The sequence below is a fragment of the Haliotis asinina genome, chromosome 9 (genome assembly GCF_037392515.1).
Source record: "Haliotis asinina isolate JCU_RB_2024 chromosome 9, JCU_Hal_asi_v2, whole genome shotgun sequence".
Classification (NCBI taxonomy): Eukaryota; Metazoa; Mollusca; class Gastropoda; order Lepetellida; family Haliotidae; genus Haliotis; species Haliotis asinina.
The window spans coordinates 10,689,959-10,708,920 of NC_090288.1; the positions used below are offsets into that span (position 1 = coordinate 10,689,959).

The 18,962-nt window shown below is 39.3% G+C and overlaps 1 protein-coding gene and 1 pseudogene across 1 annotated transcript; one reads left to right on the plus strand and one right to left on the minus strand.

Annotated features, from left to right (window-relative positions):
• Positions 1-1,828: 1,828 nt before the first annotated feature.
• LOC137296851 (tetranectin-like protein) lies at positions 1,829-5,437 on the minus strand. The gene is made up of 3 exons (XM_067828719.1): positions 5,380-5,437; positions 3,571-3,750; positions 1,829-2,058 (listed from the first exon to the last, which is right to left on the minus strand). The coding sequence occupies exons 1-3, from the start codon at positions 5,435-5,437 to the stop codon at positions 1,829-1,831; spliced, it is 468 nt and encodes a 155-aa protein (XP_067684820.1).
• Positions 5,438-15,510: 10,073 nt separating this feature from the next.
• On the plus strand, positions 15,511-16,326 carry LOC137296570 (uncharacterized; annotated as a pseudogene).
• The last annotated feature ends 2,636 nt before the right edge of the window (positions 16,327-18,962 follow it).

Sequence of the window (18,962 nt, forward strand, 5' to 3'; positions counted from 1 at the left end):
ACTGAGATTTCCAGTTTTCTTTTATTATTATCAAAAGGTCGACATAGTGAGAGGTAACCGTTCACAACAACCACCAGTTCCAAATGAAAGCTAGATGGAGGAATGACACGGTCTACTGGCATTGTCGACACCACGTTTGGTATGCAGTGCGACTCGTAACACAAAGAACAATGTTCTGACAAAACTTGGTTAGCCATGTGATAGAAGGTCGGTTGAAGTGACAGAGTTTGTCAACAATCTGAAGAAGAGAAGTAGAGACGAGGTTACCCCTATCCCCACAATCTACCAGGCAGAAGTGTCAGACCTCAGAGATCGTCACTGGACCTCCTGTACAAACTGTCATTAACTCTATAGAGACTGCAAGCTGAGACTGAAACAAAGATCATTCAGCTTCAGTCATCCTGGATACTGAAGTACCGGGATTTAGAGAAGAGACTACTACATGTGAAAATGAACTTTGTGAACGGCACGTTAACCATGGAGTAGAATGGCGATACTGCATCTCACTGTCTACAGCTGTGAATGTTTTGTGTGCAGCTTCACGCAGTGTTACAGCTGATGCATCAAGAAAATCCTGATACATGGTCTGTTAACAAACAAATGTAATATAATAATGAATCTAATAACTATCAAAGCATCTGAAATACTTTATCTTTCATGTTACATACTCACTTATATACATCCTAAATCGTGTTACATAGTAGATATAGACTTGAGCCCTAGAACAAATGCTTACGCTTCAGTGGCTAATGCTAATTAACTGGCTCGCATCTCTCACCTAGCCATAGTGCAATGTTGTTTTAACAAGACCTTTTTGGTAAGACTCTGACTAAGTGAGAGTGAACCTTGGCGAAGGCTCTGCCTTCGTTCTGTCTTCCCTCTCCCGTCCTGTGGTCAGTCAATCATGACGGCGATCGGTCTGCGTTTGTTTTGAGCATGTTAAATACAGTCGCGACTGCAGTGGCGTTCTGAGCCGTTCTTGGCGTTGGCTCTGCCTTCATGGCATGACTCATCCTTTCCTCTTTCGTATGCCTCCATTGAGCATTCAGTGGTGTTTCGAAAATTCAGAACTGAGAGGGAAGGCAGAGCGGTGACCGTCCTTTGTAAACAATAGATTAACAATTCAAACAAATCTAGTCATTCGTAAAACTGACACACATATTCTCCGGTTAAAAAGAGTGAAGGTATTACATTTACTCACATCAGTATATTGCATGGAGTTAGACACATTTCATCATGTGAAACAAACACTGATAATAAAAATTATTTACATTTATTTTGACATCAAATGAATCACGGACAAATTGAATAGATAGAGATAAGAGACACAGTAAGGAACTCGTACAAGTAAACAATATGACGTCAGATAAAGCACAGTTAGTTAAGCCTTTAGGAAATTTGCTACGAAGTAGAAGAAATGATGTGTTTACTAATTTAGCCAGTGATGGTCAGTGCAGATATGAATACACTCTCAAATCATGCTGGTACTGGTATTAATACATGTGAGACACTTGTGATATGGAATGAATTAGTAGATGGTAGTCAGGGATTTCATGTCTGTCTGAAGATCAGTGAGCATATCGACTCATGAATTAACAGCATGCGCGATTGATAAGAATGTGTCCTTATACCTAATGAAATTGATACAGAAAGCATGGTCCTATATCAATCGCCTCTTTTGCCAGTGCATGAACGTGCTGCAGAAGATCAAGGTGAATATTCAAGATGGACGATCTACTCTTTGTACGGAATGGACTGCTTTCGCAACTTGGGTTGTACAGTACATCAATGTTTCGACTCAATTCCTGCAAAGAAAACCCCAGCTACATCAAAGATCTTTCTGGCAAATATAGAACTTGTCCCACTTCGTTTTCCTGTCTTGCCACATAAACGAATTGTCTGCTTTGGTAGCCACAAGGTGATCTGCGTCTTCTGTTTGATTATACGGAAAACCTGGGCTCCAAGCGAAATAGGTCATTGGTCGACTGTCGTGGTACACCCACTGCCCCTCAGTTGCCGCATCTGATCCGTCGATGTAGAAGCTATTTTTTCTACTATCTGAAAAGATTAAAGGATAATGTCAAGACAGACGTTATAAGATAACCACGTTGTGTTGTCAATATTCAGTGGCACGTTCATATAGCATTCGTGGATTCATGCCCTCTAAAGCAACTGGATTCTCCTTATGAGGACTGTGAGACTAAGTATTGTTTCACAACGGGGATAAATATTTTAAACTATCCTTACATTGGGACACTGAAACCAATTCGGACCACCGTTTGCAGTCGTCATGCGATCTCCACATCATCTGTTATTAGAAGTACTTGTGTTAAGTGCGATCACATGAGATTCCACTTGCATTTATCAGTGCTAAAGCATACGCCATTTGAGAAGGTATTATTATAACAAAACATTTTGTGGTATATGTGCAGGAAACTCTGATGTTTCAGCGTGAAATTTAATGTCGTTTGCAATTCCCATGTAATACTCTTACGACATGCCATTGTGTTTCCTCAGCTGAACTAGCCTTTGCATACGTTACATGGTCGCAATCACCAAGAATCAGCACTTTTTCATATTGATTCTTAATGGTCTGTATAATGGTATCTGCGCTTGACAATAATTGTTGGATGACCATGTATTTTTTTTCACGAAACGTTATTACTTTGAAAATCATCGCTATCATTTGTCCTGCTAAAAGGGGCGATGCACGTAATAAACACAGATAGACCCGTTCTGACATGTCATGAATAATGTAACAAAGTAACAAAGACCACTAGTACCGTGAATGATGGAACAACTAAATCAGAAGACCCTATCATCATAATAAACACAGTAAAGACATTCCCATATTGCCTCACTATTCTCTGTAAAGGTACGTACAACAGAGAATGCTAGTTTTCGACACCATGCACTATCACCAGTGTGATATAATATAACGAGACACAAGATCCAAAGCATCTTATTTATGAGTGATTGAGTGTGTTACTATTTTAACGTCACAGTGGCAATATTTCAGCCATACCGTGACGAAAATAGTGTGACCATTTTTAGGAATATGTATATAACATAAAACCTGTCCTCAAAGGACAGTAATGGAGGTGTGGTTTATGATTAAAACACACAGTCAATCTACCACGGTGCTTTCAGTGTTATTCATAATGCATCTGTCTTTTTTTCTTGCACATACCATTAATATCAATATTGTTAAACTTAGAGACCAAAAGGAAGACTAGATTCAATCAACTAGCACCAATTTCGTCATAATATACGGGAGGTAACTCTGCCGGTTTACTTCGTAAGACAAACGCCTCATGTTGATTAAATGTAGTTGCCATGTTTGCATTTTCAGTACTGGCCTAGCTGAACTATTTCATTAACAAGTCCTATTTGAATGCAAGCTTTTTGAGCCCTACTCAAAAAGTGGATTAAGCCTCGTTAATTTATTTTACAATATATTTGCCTCCTAACTAACCTATATACTTTATACTGACATATGTGCACGGTTCCTTTTCATTAAGAGAAACTGACTCTCAGACCCTGTCATGTCATAGAGGATTACATTCCCACCTGTAGAGGCTGTGACCTGCTTTACAAAGTGACTCTGCTTGTCAGGACTGTCAATGACAAGAAAGTGTTCTCCTCTTGAATTACAGTCAGCAAGACCATCGGCGTAGTTGGTAATGTCAAGATGAAGCTGATAACAGAAGTTGAGAGGACGGTTGTGGATGTAGCCGGGTTGACAAGCATCTATGAGGGACAAAATAGTTATAATGTGGATAGAGTTGGCTTATTTTGAGAAGCTTTACTTGATACCTATGTGTCACTAATTACGAACAGAAGGTAATAGTAACACCGGATATGCAAATTGTATGAGAAATGTGTACACTGTGTAGAGTGAATGAGTGACTTAATATTTAGTGTCACATAGGCAGTATTTCAGCCACATCGTGACGAGAACAATTTAACTTACACCAAAATTAAAATATATAAATTTACAACGTTAACACCTGACATCGAAGGACAGTACATACTAGGTATGACACATATTTAATTTCAAACTAGTACGTATTGTAAAATTAAATCACGATAGACAGTACACAATAAAAACGGGTTATAGATTGTCAAGAACTGAAAGTAGATCTCTGTACTAGGATCCATACTTTGCTACTGCATGGATCCCAGCTGGATTCTACATCATCCTCACAGCAGCTGGCGATTGTGTTCAGTTAAAATATGTAGAAATTGTTAATGTGACGCCATGGCAACAGTTCCATCAAACGGATCTCAATGTACATAAAGACACTTGTGTAATTAACTGTCTTAAATTGGCCCTATACATTTATCGTGCATGATTAAAACAAAAAAAACACAAAAAACCAAGTAACACCGGGTAATACAATCAGTATGACAACTTTTTCACAATATGTGATCGACCGTATAGCATAAATATAGTGGTGCTGTCCTCATCTCTTGTAGATACTACCTAAATATTTCAAAAAGAATTCATACATTAAGTCAGAAGGGTGGCATCCTTTTTTGGCTTTTCCAAGATGTGTATTTATGGAGAAAGAGGATTATGAGTCATTAGTCGGATCGTGACAACGGACAATTCAATTACAATTTTAATTTAAATCTTGAAATGTTGTTCCTTGCACTTCAGAATAAAGCGTGTTCTATTATGCAAGTAAATTGCCCAGAATCCTGACTGTCAATTTTAAGTACCTGACCGCTAGTATCTGTTCCTGCCAAATGACCCTACCTATGATAACAAACGTATATTTAAAATCTTTGTACTGAAATGTGGCTGAAATACACACAATTGACAAATTTGGTATAGAATTTTGAATTAAATGTGGTAATGGATATAATTACAAAGTGCTTGAATACGCAACGCCTTCTAGAAAGTGGTCAAATCAATAAGTTACATGTTCTGTATTCGGGACTATGTTCACTGAGTGATGCACAGATCCTAGTGCGAGGATTTCCTTTGGGTTGAGCCCTTCATGGATCCAAACCCCTCAGTGGAAGGCATTTAATAGCCAGAGCATAAAATGATGATCTTACCCGCTCAGCCACCGCACAAATATGTAAGCATCATATGGCCTGCTTGCGGTGAGAACATACCGATGACTTTCACTTTAAATAAAAAGGAAATCAAATAAAGTGAATTTAAGATTGGAAATCCCCACATATTTACCGTGCCATTTGTAAACTTAAATCTCAGAATTTTATGCAGCTTAGGATAAATGTTGTTTCACAAAGTAACGATAATAGTTTGGTCTAAGTTAACGTTCATCACGTAACGCGTATCACGTAAAGTCTTCACTTTTCTGAAAGTGGTGAAGTGTAACCTAAATTATATTTTAGATTACGTACCTGAAGTAAGGCTGTAGTACACTGTCCCCGCCTCCTCTTGTCCATCCTGAGGCGACATGAACAACACATCATGAAGCTGACACCGTTGACGTTGTGGTCTGTAAAATACAGACACACACGCCTCGGTCATAAGACACAGCGACACACATTCGGCATCGCTTCCAGTGTTGGAAACTTCAGATAGGATGTCACTTGTTATTATGACATTTGTGAAATTGTCCCACTTGTTTCCAAAACCGGTTTTGACTAAAGCAGACGCTGGGGTTACCAGATATGTCAGTATGAGAGCGATTAAACCAAACTCCATAGTTCAGTGGACGTCGTCCGTCTTTCACCGGGGTCGTGCAAATTATCAGTTCGTCAATATGCTGGCGAGCTATTTCAATCACACTGGTCTAACAGCAAACGTTTGATTCAATGACGATAGGCGATTGGCGAATGGCGACTATTTTGCCAGTCGACGGAAGGGTCGACGGACACATATTTCTTGTCTGTAAATGATACCGCCAAACCAGAAGAACCTCAGGTTGACTTATCACCCAGAAATGAAAAACAGCGATATTAGAAATTTCAAAATCATTATGTTTAAGACACGTTTCTTCTAAACTAAATGTTCAAATCTTGTGCTAATATCTGAATATCCTTAAAATTATCCCTGATTATTGTCTGGCGTTGTGTCTCATGCTGTCAGGTTTGGTGGGGAACCCTAGTGGTGAAAGCGAATCCCTGGTTGCAGAATGTGTGATTCCGCAGATGGGTAGAATGTTGTGCGCATCATTTACGTCAGCCAATGACCAGTCTCGATTGTCCTCCGACCCAACACCAATGAGATTAAACAGTTAAAACCGTGATGACATACACTGAACCACTAAAAATAGAAACATACCCTCAGAAACCCGTCATTTCCTTTTTGAAATTGGCAATCGATTCAATTCAAACACACGTAAATAAGTTTATAATTGTCGGAAAGATTTCAGTATTGACAGGTTGGATCATCTATACTTAAAGAGGAATTTCACACAATTACAAGTTAAAATGACGAGAGGTGGCGTGATAGTGCGATCCGAAAGTCAGTAGCGTGTATGACCTCCTTCAGCGTTGACAGCAGCGTTGCATCGTCTGGGGTTGTTGGGATGGTTGATGAAGGCCACAGGAACTAGCGCCCGGAAGTGGCAACGAGACACGAAGATACGCCTGAGAGAGGTCAGCTGCTGTCAGGTGGGTAACCATGTCAACGGAATCCCCCAAACGTATATACTGCAGATCAAATAACTGCGTTATATATTGGTTTGTGGAGAGATCTGTGTCAGTGACCTGAATATTACGTAAGTCCCTCCGATCCCTAAGTAGTAGCCGTTGTCTGATTGGTTAAATCTATTTAACCGTCTCGCTATTGATTGGACAGTCATAGGTCGCTCAAAGGTTACCTGACGTGACCTTCTGCTAGGGTTTGTTAGACTCAGCGGTGAAATGTAACGAAAAACACTGAGACTACGTTTACTTACACATGCTTAGTGATTACCAGGAGCCTCTGACGAATATGGAACAGCGCCTGGCGTTCAGCAACAGCTGTCTTTCCCGTATATATGGATGAAAATCAGGGACAGACCAGGTGCATATTTGTCTTTTACGGGCCAGAACTTCAAAACCGTTCACTTTTTTTCACCAAATCTTCCACATAGATAGACCAGGTGGTGTACTGGTGCCTCTCGGTAGTTTTGGACTGAATAAATATATTTCTGCGTTTCCATGGCAACAAATTTGTCTTTGACTGAATTGTTTGGTAGTGTTCATTTTCAGAGCAGACCTGTAAAACCTTTCAATGTTTCTTCGCCAAACTTGGCACATAGATTGGTCTGGTGGTGTAGTGGTGCCTTTTGGTAGTTTTGGAATTCTGAATAACAAATTTTCAATCCTCTGCTTCCACTTGGCCAAAACATTTGATATCGTCATAACTAGTAAACATGCTCATGAAGAGTGTTTTGCCACTGCGGAGGATACTGATGACTTTGTTGTTTTGTTGGTTGGTGTATTGTTTATATTAATCCCTCACTCACCAAGATACCATCTATATGGAGGCGGTGTGTAAATAATCGAGTCTAGACAATCCATTGATCGTCCGCATGAGCATTGATCTACGTAGGTCAATCCAGTCAGAGAGTCTGACAACTCAATCCGGTTAGACGACTCTTGAGTATCTGAAAATCAGTTCTAACCAGGATCTTTACATTTCAGTTGGAGTGATAGCAATGTATGCATCCTAATTGTAGATCATATATACCATAATTATTGAAGCTAGTTCCGCGTATGAGATATAGTCCATCTAACCGAAATAACTTGTAAAAGCAAGAAATCAATTAAGGATTAATTAATTAATTATTTGGTGGAAATGGTAATAGATGCGGGAAAGAATATACAAAACACCAAACAACAGGGATTGTTAATATACTCTTTAAAAAAGTAGGGGAACTTCATTTTCTTATTTACAATTCAAAATATTTAGGAGATTTATTCGGCGTCAATCAATGTTGATATATTATTTCATGTTTTGAGAGAGCATCACAATTTGCATTTCCTTGCAACCATAGTTATTTCGAATGTAGTCGGTTTTGAAAGATGTCTGGTGTATATCACGTATCTATACGATTTTGGGTTTAAAACAAACGACTAGAAACAAACACAAACAAATGTGTGATGCAAGATGAATGTTCTAAGTGATTTCTCGACCCTCTTGAAAAACGTCAAAATCAAGAATCGGACCCTATGCACGTGTATGAGCCTACTGCGTTTTGCACGTGCATATCACTCGTTGTGTTTAGGGGTGGTAATAGAGGGAACTGGTGGTGCGTTCATAAGATGTCTCTCCGTGAAACGTTTGCTAACGTTTACACTTCCTATCCAAACTTGAAATTATTCCTATAATTAACTGAGGCATCATAATATATCATGGTATACTGATATTGTGCACATATCCACGCAACTACATGTAGTACTTGATCGGCCCATGCGACCAACACAGTGAATGCGGTATGATGGGTTTCGGGTAAACGCTATATCTTGATGTCTCCTAGGCGAACGGACTCTTGAACTAATACTGAATCTAACTTGAATCTATCAGCAAGTTGGAAACGTAGTATGGCTCCATTGATTTGGACTGCGCGACGAGTGCTTGTAATACCTCAGAGTCAGTTTTCACCGTATCTCGGTAAGTTTAAACTTGTCTTAGTAATCATATCAATAGGTGAAGTGTGAGAAGCTGATGGCATTGAAGACCATGATTAACTACCAGTATCAATATACCTTTCCAAAGCGTGGGAACATGTTATTTGTACTTGCATTAATTGTGTACATTGAAATTGCGAAGTACCTTCCACGGTGTGATTTGGATTCGTTATTACTGATTCGTGATTACTTTGTACATACAGCAATGTTCAGTTTAGGTGGAGACAGATAACGGCAGTAGGAAAGACATTAACAAGTCCGCCTCGTTTTAACTAAGGGAATTCTAAGTTAGTATGTGCATGTGCCAGTGCAGTCAAGGCAGTGATGATTGGTTGCATGTGTATTTCGTGGTCTAAGCACCATCGCAGTCCTATCTGGATTGATTTCCAAATCATTTCATTTCAAAAACATGTTTGCCGTGAATATGGGAATGTCCCCTGCCGCTAAAGACGAACGGAGTATTTATCACGTATTTACTACTTTCTATTTTCTAGTCACATACAAGATGCCTGAAATGACTGGTGTCTGTAAAATCACCCAAAATAGGCTGTCCAAATGATGAAGAAATTAGGTGCAATGTTTGATGCGTTTAAATATGTTTAAAAAGTAGTATTGTGGTGACCTTAAAGGTAAGGTCAAGGTCACCCAAATCAAGTGGTGTCTGCATAATCAGTCAGTGTAGGCTGTCACCAAAGTTACACTGGGTACAACTGCCCACGAAATATCGTCTTAGCAAAAGGTTGAAAAGTGGTCAAAGCGTCGTGGTGACCTTGGCAATAAAGGCAAGTAACCCATATAAACTGGTTTCAGCATTATCTTCCAGTGTGTGCTCTCACGAAATTTGAAGTCCACGAGATATCGCGGAGACGAAAGTATGAGAAGAGGTCAAAGTTTCTTGTGTCCTTGACGATAAGGTCAAGGTCATCAAAATCTTCTGGTGTCTGCATAATCCTCTCATGTAAGCTGTCACCAAATGTAAAGACGTTGGTACAACATTCCATAAGACATTCCGTTCACATAAGTTTGAAAAATGGTCAAGATCACCAAAATTACTTGGTGCCTGCGTAATCCCCCAATGTAGGCTGTCACCAAATTTGAAGACACTGCCGTATCTCGGTATAATTAACCTTGTCGTAATAATCATATCAATAGGTGAAGTGTGAGAAGCTGGTGGCATTGAACATCATGATTAACTACCAGTTCGTGCGTTTTCCTCTACATAATTTCATGTGGGAACATGTAATGACTAGCTGCATAAATTATCGACAGTGGAAGTGTTGAGTACGGCGTGATTTCTAGTTAATTCAAAAAATCGTGATAACTTTTACCATTACAGTTCAGGTTTAGGAGAATGAAGTAACTGTAGTACTACAGACATTAACAAGCTTTATGTTAATCATTTAGATCTAGCGTATAGGTATATGTAAATTTTGAGCGCTGGGCAATTCGTGGAGCGGGCTTACTCTTGGAGAACAAGTGTCTGATCGATTGATATTTATTGGTATTCAGTGTGATGAAGAGTTAGAATTCAGAGTCACATCAGAAGCACTTCAGCCATACAGACCATTAAGGGATTTGCATGCATAGTAAATACGTGTTATTATAATACGTTCCAGTCACCAAAGGGCTGTGAAATAGGTAGTGTCCCTGTCGCAGAGACGTGCATACATGTGCGGACACATAATTTTTATCCGCATACCACAAACACTAAGAATACAAATCATAAACGTGTTTGTTCAGCAAATGATTCACCTAATAAAAGAAGGCACAGACACAAGTAAAGTCTTACACGTAAACAAAATGACGTCAAAAAGATCACAATGAATTTACAATGAACACATGAATCACAATTTGCTAGAGAGCACAAATCGAAAACGGTGAAAGAATAATAGACTGCTGTAATCAATAGTTGGCTTCATTGAGGCTGTAAGAAATGCTCACTTGTATAGTATCATGGTTGTGACAATATTGAAACACATTAGACGCTGGTGATATCGAAGGAATTGGTCAATGTTACCGTTCCATGAAAAAACATAATGTGGTTAAACTGAAAATAACATGACACTTCTTGAAAACAAAACTATTGATTAAGGCTATCTTAATTTCCCCCAGCGTGTGTCAACTCACATGACGTACGCATTGAAACACCGATTCTCCTTTCTCTGTAAACAGAGAAACCATCCTCGGGTCAGAACAGAGAAAACACAAGACTTCCTTTTTACAATCAACCAATATTTGTGCACATGTAGATGTGTCAGGGACTTCATGTTTGTCTATTCACCAAGGAGCATATTGCCTCGTGAAATAAGAATGTGCTTGTTTGATTACTATGATTCTTCATATTTATATCTAAAACATTTGATACAGAAATCATGGATCTGTACCAAAAATCGAACCTTTCACCAATGCAAGAAGGTACTGCTGAAGATCTGGAGGGACTATCTAATGTAGGTACGGCATGTGCTGTTCACGAAATTTGGTTGTACGGTACATCAGTGCATCGAGCCAATTCTTGAAAAAGATAATCCCAGCTACATCAAAGATCTTTTTGGCAAATATAGAACTTGTCCCACTTCGTCTTCCCGTCTTGCCACATAAACGCATGTCCTTCTTACATGGTACAAGGTAACCCCTGATCAATTCGTTGGGAAACCTGGGCTTCAAGCGAAATGATTCATTGGTCGACTGTCGTGGTATTCCCACTACTGATTGTACTATTTAAAAGGATCAAAACGTAATGTCAAGACAGACGTTATCAGATAATCAGATGGGAAGACCATTGCCTCGTTGATGCTGCTGCACTGTCATGTAATCACATAGAATTAGATGACGAATAAGGTGTTGTGGACCCACTTTCTACTTTAGCACTTGACGAAACAGTATCCCAACCTGATTATGCTGGCAGGATGTTTTTATTTTGCTTTGATAACGGGAGGTTTGCAAAGACAGTTATCACTGATATTGTTTTTTTTTTTACTGCACATTTCATTGTTTGCGGTGGGACGGTGTTAAGTGACCGCTAAGATTGTTGCATTTATTTTCTGAAATTAGAAGGTAACCCAAATGATTGAAGCGGTTGTAAAATATAGATGGGTTTCAATGTACGAGTTAAGCAATCACAATTTTATCGAATCTTCATGTAATAAAATATTTATTTCAGTGGAATCTTAACTGAAAGTTAAAGCAAAGACTTCTATATACGATGAAATGAGCATGTACTTATGAGTGACTATTGGACATTTTGACAAGCCTCACGGGTGGCATCCGTAACAAACATGCAAATGTTTAAATGACTAGGGTTCAGGGAACATCAGGGAAACAGAGAACTGAATATTTCTGGACACAAAGTTAAATTCAAGTGAGCATGCTCATCGCGAAGTATTGAGGAGAAGGAAATATATTGTTTTTGCGTAGTTATCCGACATTACTCTTGCTTCAGTAATGTCAAATCTGTGTCCGGAGGAAAGAAAATAAGCTCAACAATATTTCGGCTTTGTGGAGATTGTCGATTGTCTGTAAACAGGGTATATTAGGGCTCGTAATGCATCCCATCATTCCCCAGTAAGCTTGAAGCTTGAAACGGGTATAAAAAGCAATACCGTATTGTCGCTATTGTGAATATCTATTGTGAACATAAAGAAGTTGATCATCCATGACGTTTTGTCATCTGTAGTCCAGCAACCTCTTTCCACATTTAGATGTTTCACAGTATTCCTGCAAATTCATCTTTGCTTTTCATAGCAACATTTATTAATATTTAATATTAAGCCGTCAAACAAATGTTACGTTTAAGAATGTGCCATGACAAACGATATAAGAAACCCCTGTGCAAAACCCCTGTGAATCCGCAAACAGAACAAAGACAAGTCTAAACCAATCAAATTCTGTATTATTAGATAAGCAGAGAGCAAGTTTTACAAAGTCAAAAGTCAATGTCACAATACTGATTTCAAGTACAATATAAGTGAGACAAAATCTAAGGCAATGGGTCACAAAATATAATATAGCAAACTCGCCAAAGTCTTAGTGCGAGAGAGAAACAGTTATGCAGAATGTAACACAGCGAGAGGTCTGTAGATCCGACGTAGACGGAGGTAGAAGGATAGATATACTCCAGTAATCTGAATGTGTCCGTCTCCAACACGGCAACTAGCATTTATATATACATTCAGTCATTTCCCAAAAGTTCGAGCACACACGAACATCGCCACTAATGTGGAGGGTTCTAGAAGGGACATAGTGGTCTCGTGTTGTAAAGTGAAGTAACTCTGAAGTACTGCCTTAGAGGCGTATCGCTTATATAATTTTCAGTAGGAAATGTGACCCATAATAACACCAAAACCTTTAATATAATTCTGACCCAATTACAATTTAATACTTAATTAATCACAAAACATACAGAAAATACACCCTCGTAACACAAAGTATGTTATTTATCTGTATTCAGCCTCAAACCATACACATCCACGTGGATCACAGACTACTGGTTCAAAGGCTTAATCGTTTACCAATGATAACTTGTACTGTAAAACTAAAACGAGTGCTTCTACATACCTAAACTTTATGTACGAGTGTTTATAGTGAGTGAGTGTCGCTTTACGGCGCACCCAGCAATATTCCAGCTATAAGGCGGCGGTCTGAAAATAATGGCGTCTGGACCAGACAATCCGGTAATTAACAGCATCGAGTTGCACAATTGGGAATCGATGACATGTGTCAACGAGCCTGACCACCCGATCCCGTTTGTCGCTTCTTATGACAAGCATAGTAGCCTTTTATGGCAAGCATGGGTTGCCGAAGGCCTATTCTACCCCGGATCTTCACGGGTTTATGGATGTGTACGTATTTCGAGAGCATATTTCAAATCTGTAATACAATGCTTCATAGAAACTGTGACATTGGTTTTGTGAGACGTATATATACATAGTATTTTTAATGCATAGTAAATAAGCAAATATTGGTTCAAAGTGATCTGTTGAACCTTACAAGAGGGATTCTACAGAAAACTGTGTCTGTGAATACTTTGGAAGAAACTGTACGTTATCATTTATCACCGATATAACACTTCTAGTTTTAGAAATAATGGAAAACTTCTGTCAAAGTTTCACAGTCATCACATTCTGATTATTAAGAGAAGTTTAAACAACCATTTCTTGAAGTTTACAACTGTTCCTAAAAAAGTTACAAGCCTCATGATAAATTTATGTTATGCCTATACAGAACCGCCCTGATATAAAAGGTTTAGACATGTTTTAGTAGCATTAAATGTTTAGGTATCCAATTGTTTAGAACTAATGACACTTTAGCAGCAGAAAATCTCGACTCCCAAACTTTGAGACTTGAAGCGAATCCAACTTTGATCATCAAGAAAATTATCAACTTTTGGAGGAATGTTGCCTAAAGGAGAAGGTTGTTCAAAGCTGATACATCAGAGCAGTACAATGCAGGTTCCAGAAAGTTTGTGTAAAGATAGCAATGTAGAATTGTTTAGATTTATTCGGAGTTAAAAGACCAACAATGCTAAATGTGAAAGAATTAAGGGGAGCTTTAGCTTTGGACGGATTTGAGTAAGGCACTCTCTGTTGGCATGGGTATTAAGATATTATTTCTCTGATGGATGAAATGGAACATATGGGGAAGGCTACCGTTAAAGGAACCCCATTGTCGGTATTGCGATAAGCCGAGCCTGGGTTGCACTCAGCTGAGCACGTGCTCAAAATATTTTATAACCTTTGCTTGAGTACAAAACTCGGCTGAGCGCGATTTTGAGTATGAGCACGAATTTGAGCATGAACTTGAGTTGAGCACGGAATTTTGTTTATAACCTCGGACCCTGCCCTAAGTCGCCGACCTTGTGTACCATGTCCACAGTGCAAACGGGAGAATGGACCTTGCAGCAAACAATGACTAGGTCCAAGGTGGTAGATACAGGAAGTGTGACCCTAAAAGATGTTCATTGTGAACAATTGTCGCCCGATGAACTGAGAAATCTTTAGTTAGCTGATGAAGGTATTGCACTCATCTACAGAGCAACAGCGAATAATATCTTCTAAACATGAGTCTACTGGGTTTACGCCAAATGAACTTAAACTGGGCAGAGAAGTAAGATTGACAGATCAATTCATTACTGGGAATCATAATGAAAATGCTCAGAAACATGAGGAGCTTTGGAAGAATTAAGGGAAAGGTTTGAATATGCCTTTGCGTCTGCTCGTCGTTGCGTTCAACATTCTTCAGAATTAAGGAAGAAAAGGTACAATATGTGAATAAAAGAGTTACAGCTGAAAGTTGGACAACCAGTGTGGTTATACAATCCTGGGAAGAATCTCCTAACCAGTAGAAAATTCATTCCTTTCTGGAAGAAAGGATGGGTAGTCATCAAGCAGATTGATGATGTGACTTACCGGATACAGGATGGTCCAAATAACTAACCTCGTGTTGTCCATGCCAACAGACTTTTACCCTGTGAGGGAGATGCTCCTCCGACATGGTGGACTTCTCAGTAATTTTCACATGCTGTTTGCGTACTGGGGTTCCCCTTGAATCTGAAAACAATTACTTGTTTCCTAATACATATTGCTACACATTGTTATGATTTTGTTTTATGAGAGTTGAATGTTGCAGTTACATTGTTGATATAACAGATCAAACTGAGATCAAAAGAAGGTTTCAGCATGGAGACTGAGTGTGGAATGACTTATCTTTTAAATGGAGAAGATTTGCTGTAAGTTTTCTAATCTATTTACTAGATACGGTTGTTAGATGTTTCTTTTACTCTAGTTCTGTCTTCAGTTGATGATGATGGATCACAATTCATAGGAGAATCTAGAAAAATGAAATGTGACAAGCACTGTTATGAGTTGCAACATGTCTAATGTGAGTGTTACGTACTTCTTTTACAGTCGTACAATGTCTGATATCTTCGACCTGGAAGTGGCGGAAGACGAAGTGATGGAACTGATCGCAGAAGAAAGAGTTGTCATCGATGGGGCGCCAGGGATGAAGTTCATAGAGTTTACTCCGAACATGTACTGCCGTGCCTGTTTGGACACCAGGAAATATCCATCACGCCGTGAGTTTGAGGAACACTGGGCGCAGACGCACCAATGGGTGCATAAAACCTTTGCATGCCCTGTAAAGAACTGCAAAACCTCACGTTTTTCCATTAAGGGTCTGAAATGACATGTGGCCCACAAGCATTTTAAGTCTAGTGTTATCACAGGCAATATTGACAAACTGTGCAGGGACGTTGTCGTAGAGGTGGACACGAATCAGAATTTCGTGGACCCCGGGGTCTACTGTTTCTCATGGCAAACATGGCGTTCCCGGGGCAAGAGGGCGGGCAAGAAGGGGAAAGCTACATCTTGCTCTGCCCTGTCTGCCCACGAGTCACAGGCTGCACAACATCCAGTGGCTGTAGAAAATGTTCCTATGTCAGCTGTGTCTGACCTGCAGACAGAAATTGTAACTCTGCGAGAGAGCAATACTTTCCTGCAACAGGCCCTGGCGACGACCTCTGGGTTGCAGTGGCCAACCCGCCAGGACATCCCGGCTAGCAGGCCCCAGCTGGATGAGTTCATCGCTAAAGGCTGGGAGGCCATGACTGTGCTACCGTCGGCTGAGGGAACGCGGTTTCAGCAGCAGCTGGACCAACATTGCGCTTCTGATGCCTTTATCAGAAGCATGTCTCATGGAAATGGCAGCCAGCTGGCATATAATGGATAATTGGGATCTAGGGTGAATGCTGTCTTCCAGTGTGAGGAAATGTTTTACAGTTGTTAATTCACTGTATATAAATGCGTTTATCATCTGTTTAATCTTCTAAAGTTTGTTCCATTTTCAATATCTGAAGATTTGTTTTTGTGTGATTCATGAGGGAAACCAACGGCACCATAACCTGGAGAGTACAGAACAGGACTGTGTTGGGTTTTTTCTGCCATCTGAAGAACAGTGTCATACAGACGGATGATTGACAATGTGTTCAATTGTACCTTTTACCAGAAATGGATTACCTTGTTGTGACATTATAATGAAAGGTGATCTATAAAAATGTATTCGTGGAGAAATATTCTAATTCTTGGATTTTCGTGTTGGATACAAGTATGTATAAAATATCCATAACTATCAGCATAGGGTAAGGTATTATCAATGTATGTACACAACATTATCTAACTAGTATTTGTCTGAAGATGCATAATTGTATTGTTGAATTGTTATCGTCATTGTCATGCTCATTTTGTAAAGGCAAACTGCAAGAAAGCGCTAATCGGATGCGCAATACTGTATTAATGTAAATATGTTAACTCGTGACGAGTTTTTTTTTTAAAACGGGGCTATTGTAATAGTCAGGTCGTCATCGTTCGACGACAGAGTAATGGTACCACAGTTCCGAGATCGTATTTATGTTTAATATGTTCTTTAGCCAAGATTATTACCACACATACGTCTTGTATGTATATTGTAGTTGCAAGTTCAATTATTGTATGTGTATAACTTCGCAAGAACTAACAGTAATGACTAATGAGTAGTTCGAGAGATTGACTCGTATTGTCCCGCGATCGCCAGGCGATTACGTCATCAAAACATATGTTGTTGATTGGGTGATTGTTTCAGATATTAAATCTACGGAATTGCAAAGTAATATTAAGAACTACTTACGTAGACGTGTACCCGGAAGTGATATTAACTACACTGTATCCGTTTAAAGCAATGTCACGTCTTGTTTGTATATTAAATAGCATTGTTCTCGCTCTTACGTTCTGCTCTAAAAATAGACGAGCAACTGGATGCTTAGACATACTAAACTAAATAATATTACTTTGAGTTCTGTAATTGTTTACATTCTGAGGTTACGAAGACTTTAGGAGAGACACTGGTTGTAATTTGCTCGAAAGGGTTTGGTTTAGAATCCTGCTGGGATCTAGACATCTACTCATGTAGAGATGCTATTGTGCGATGCATGGTACTCGTATGAAGACTGAAGTTGCAAATGCAGGTTCCACTGTTCAACACCGTGTGAAAGCCTTCCCATTGAATTAATACTAGTTGCCACTGGATACCGTTAAAACGCCATGAAACCAACCAGTCGGCCGTTTGCGTTGTTCCTCTCAGCTGCACTAAGTCTTGGCATGATGGCAGTCGGGTTGACAGTTTCTTGCAAAGTGCAACAAACTCGAGAACCCTGCATTTTTTATAGTGATTGGCGTGCCTGATTCACGTGCACAACATGCATTTTGTTCAGTGGCACAAATGACAAAACAAGACATACCACGTGTTGCTCGTTGTCATGACACGCATGACAAACTTTTTGGTCATCTGAGAAAGCAAAATGTTTATTAAGTCAGTGTTTTTCCTTCCAGAAATGCGACCAGGCGTCACTAAGGCAGTCATTTTCACTGAACTGTAAAGACTTTTTCCGTTGTTTTAATGTGAGGCATGTTGATAGATTGGTTATATTTGCCCTGCCATGTTTCCTGGCGTTGGTTGTATCTGCCCTGCCATGTTAATCTAGAAGCTAACATATGCTCTTTGATGTTTTAAGACGCTTAATACCTGGCCCAAAACCAACATGAAAAATTCACGACAAAACTGTGACACCTCTTGACATGTACGTTGTTCTGGGCTTCTTTCTTAGTTGAGGGGCATGACCGTTCTTCACGGTACGAGGCTGGTTCTGTACCAGGGTAGTCAATGCTCCGAGCCTTTAGATATGATGCTGATTGACGTGATTATCACAATAACAATCACAATAACAATCAAATTCTAGACAATTCAGTCTTGACTCCCGAAGCATATCAAATGGAAACTTCTTTGTGCAATTCCATGGGTATGGACAGAGTTGGAAGAGTCATTTCAACAACATCTCGGTCAGTATCAGATCATATACATAGGAAGTATCGCCACCCAAATATTTGGTTTAATGGGTGTGTACAGTCTGTCCATAGTGAAAGTATACACTACTGTCGGGATTTTTTATCATAGTTGTTTACTGAAGGGGATGTTTCTAGAATTTATTCAATTAATGAATAATAACGCTGAGAAATAACCCTACATCTTTATTAATAAAGGGACCAGACAGTCGTAATAAGTACCTTGTATTTAGCAGTAAGCCTACGACAATTTTGAACAATAATTGAGTAGTCATACCTTCTTTGCATAATTACCCATATACAATACTACTTTGCAATCATGTAGCTATAAATAGTATTGTGTTATTTAATGTTCAAACTTACCTCCACCGGAAGCAGGGTCAGGTTAAATTCCAGTCAAATTAGTTGTGATAAGAGCTCAGTTACGTTGGGAGGTTTGATGAGAGGTGTCCAAAGAAGTGCACGTGAAATATAGCCTAGTAAAGCCTTCTT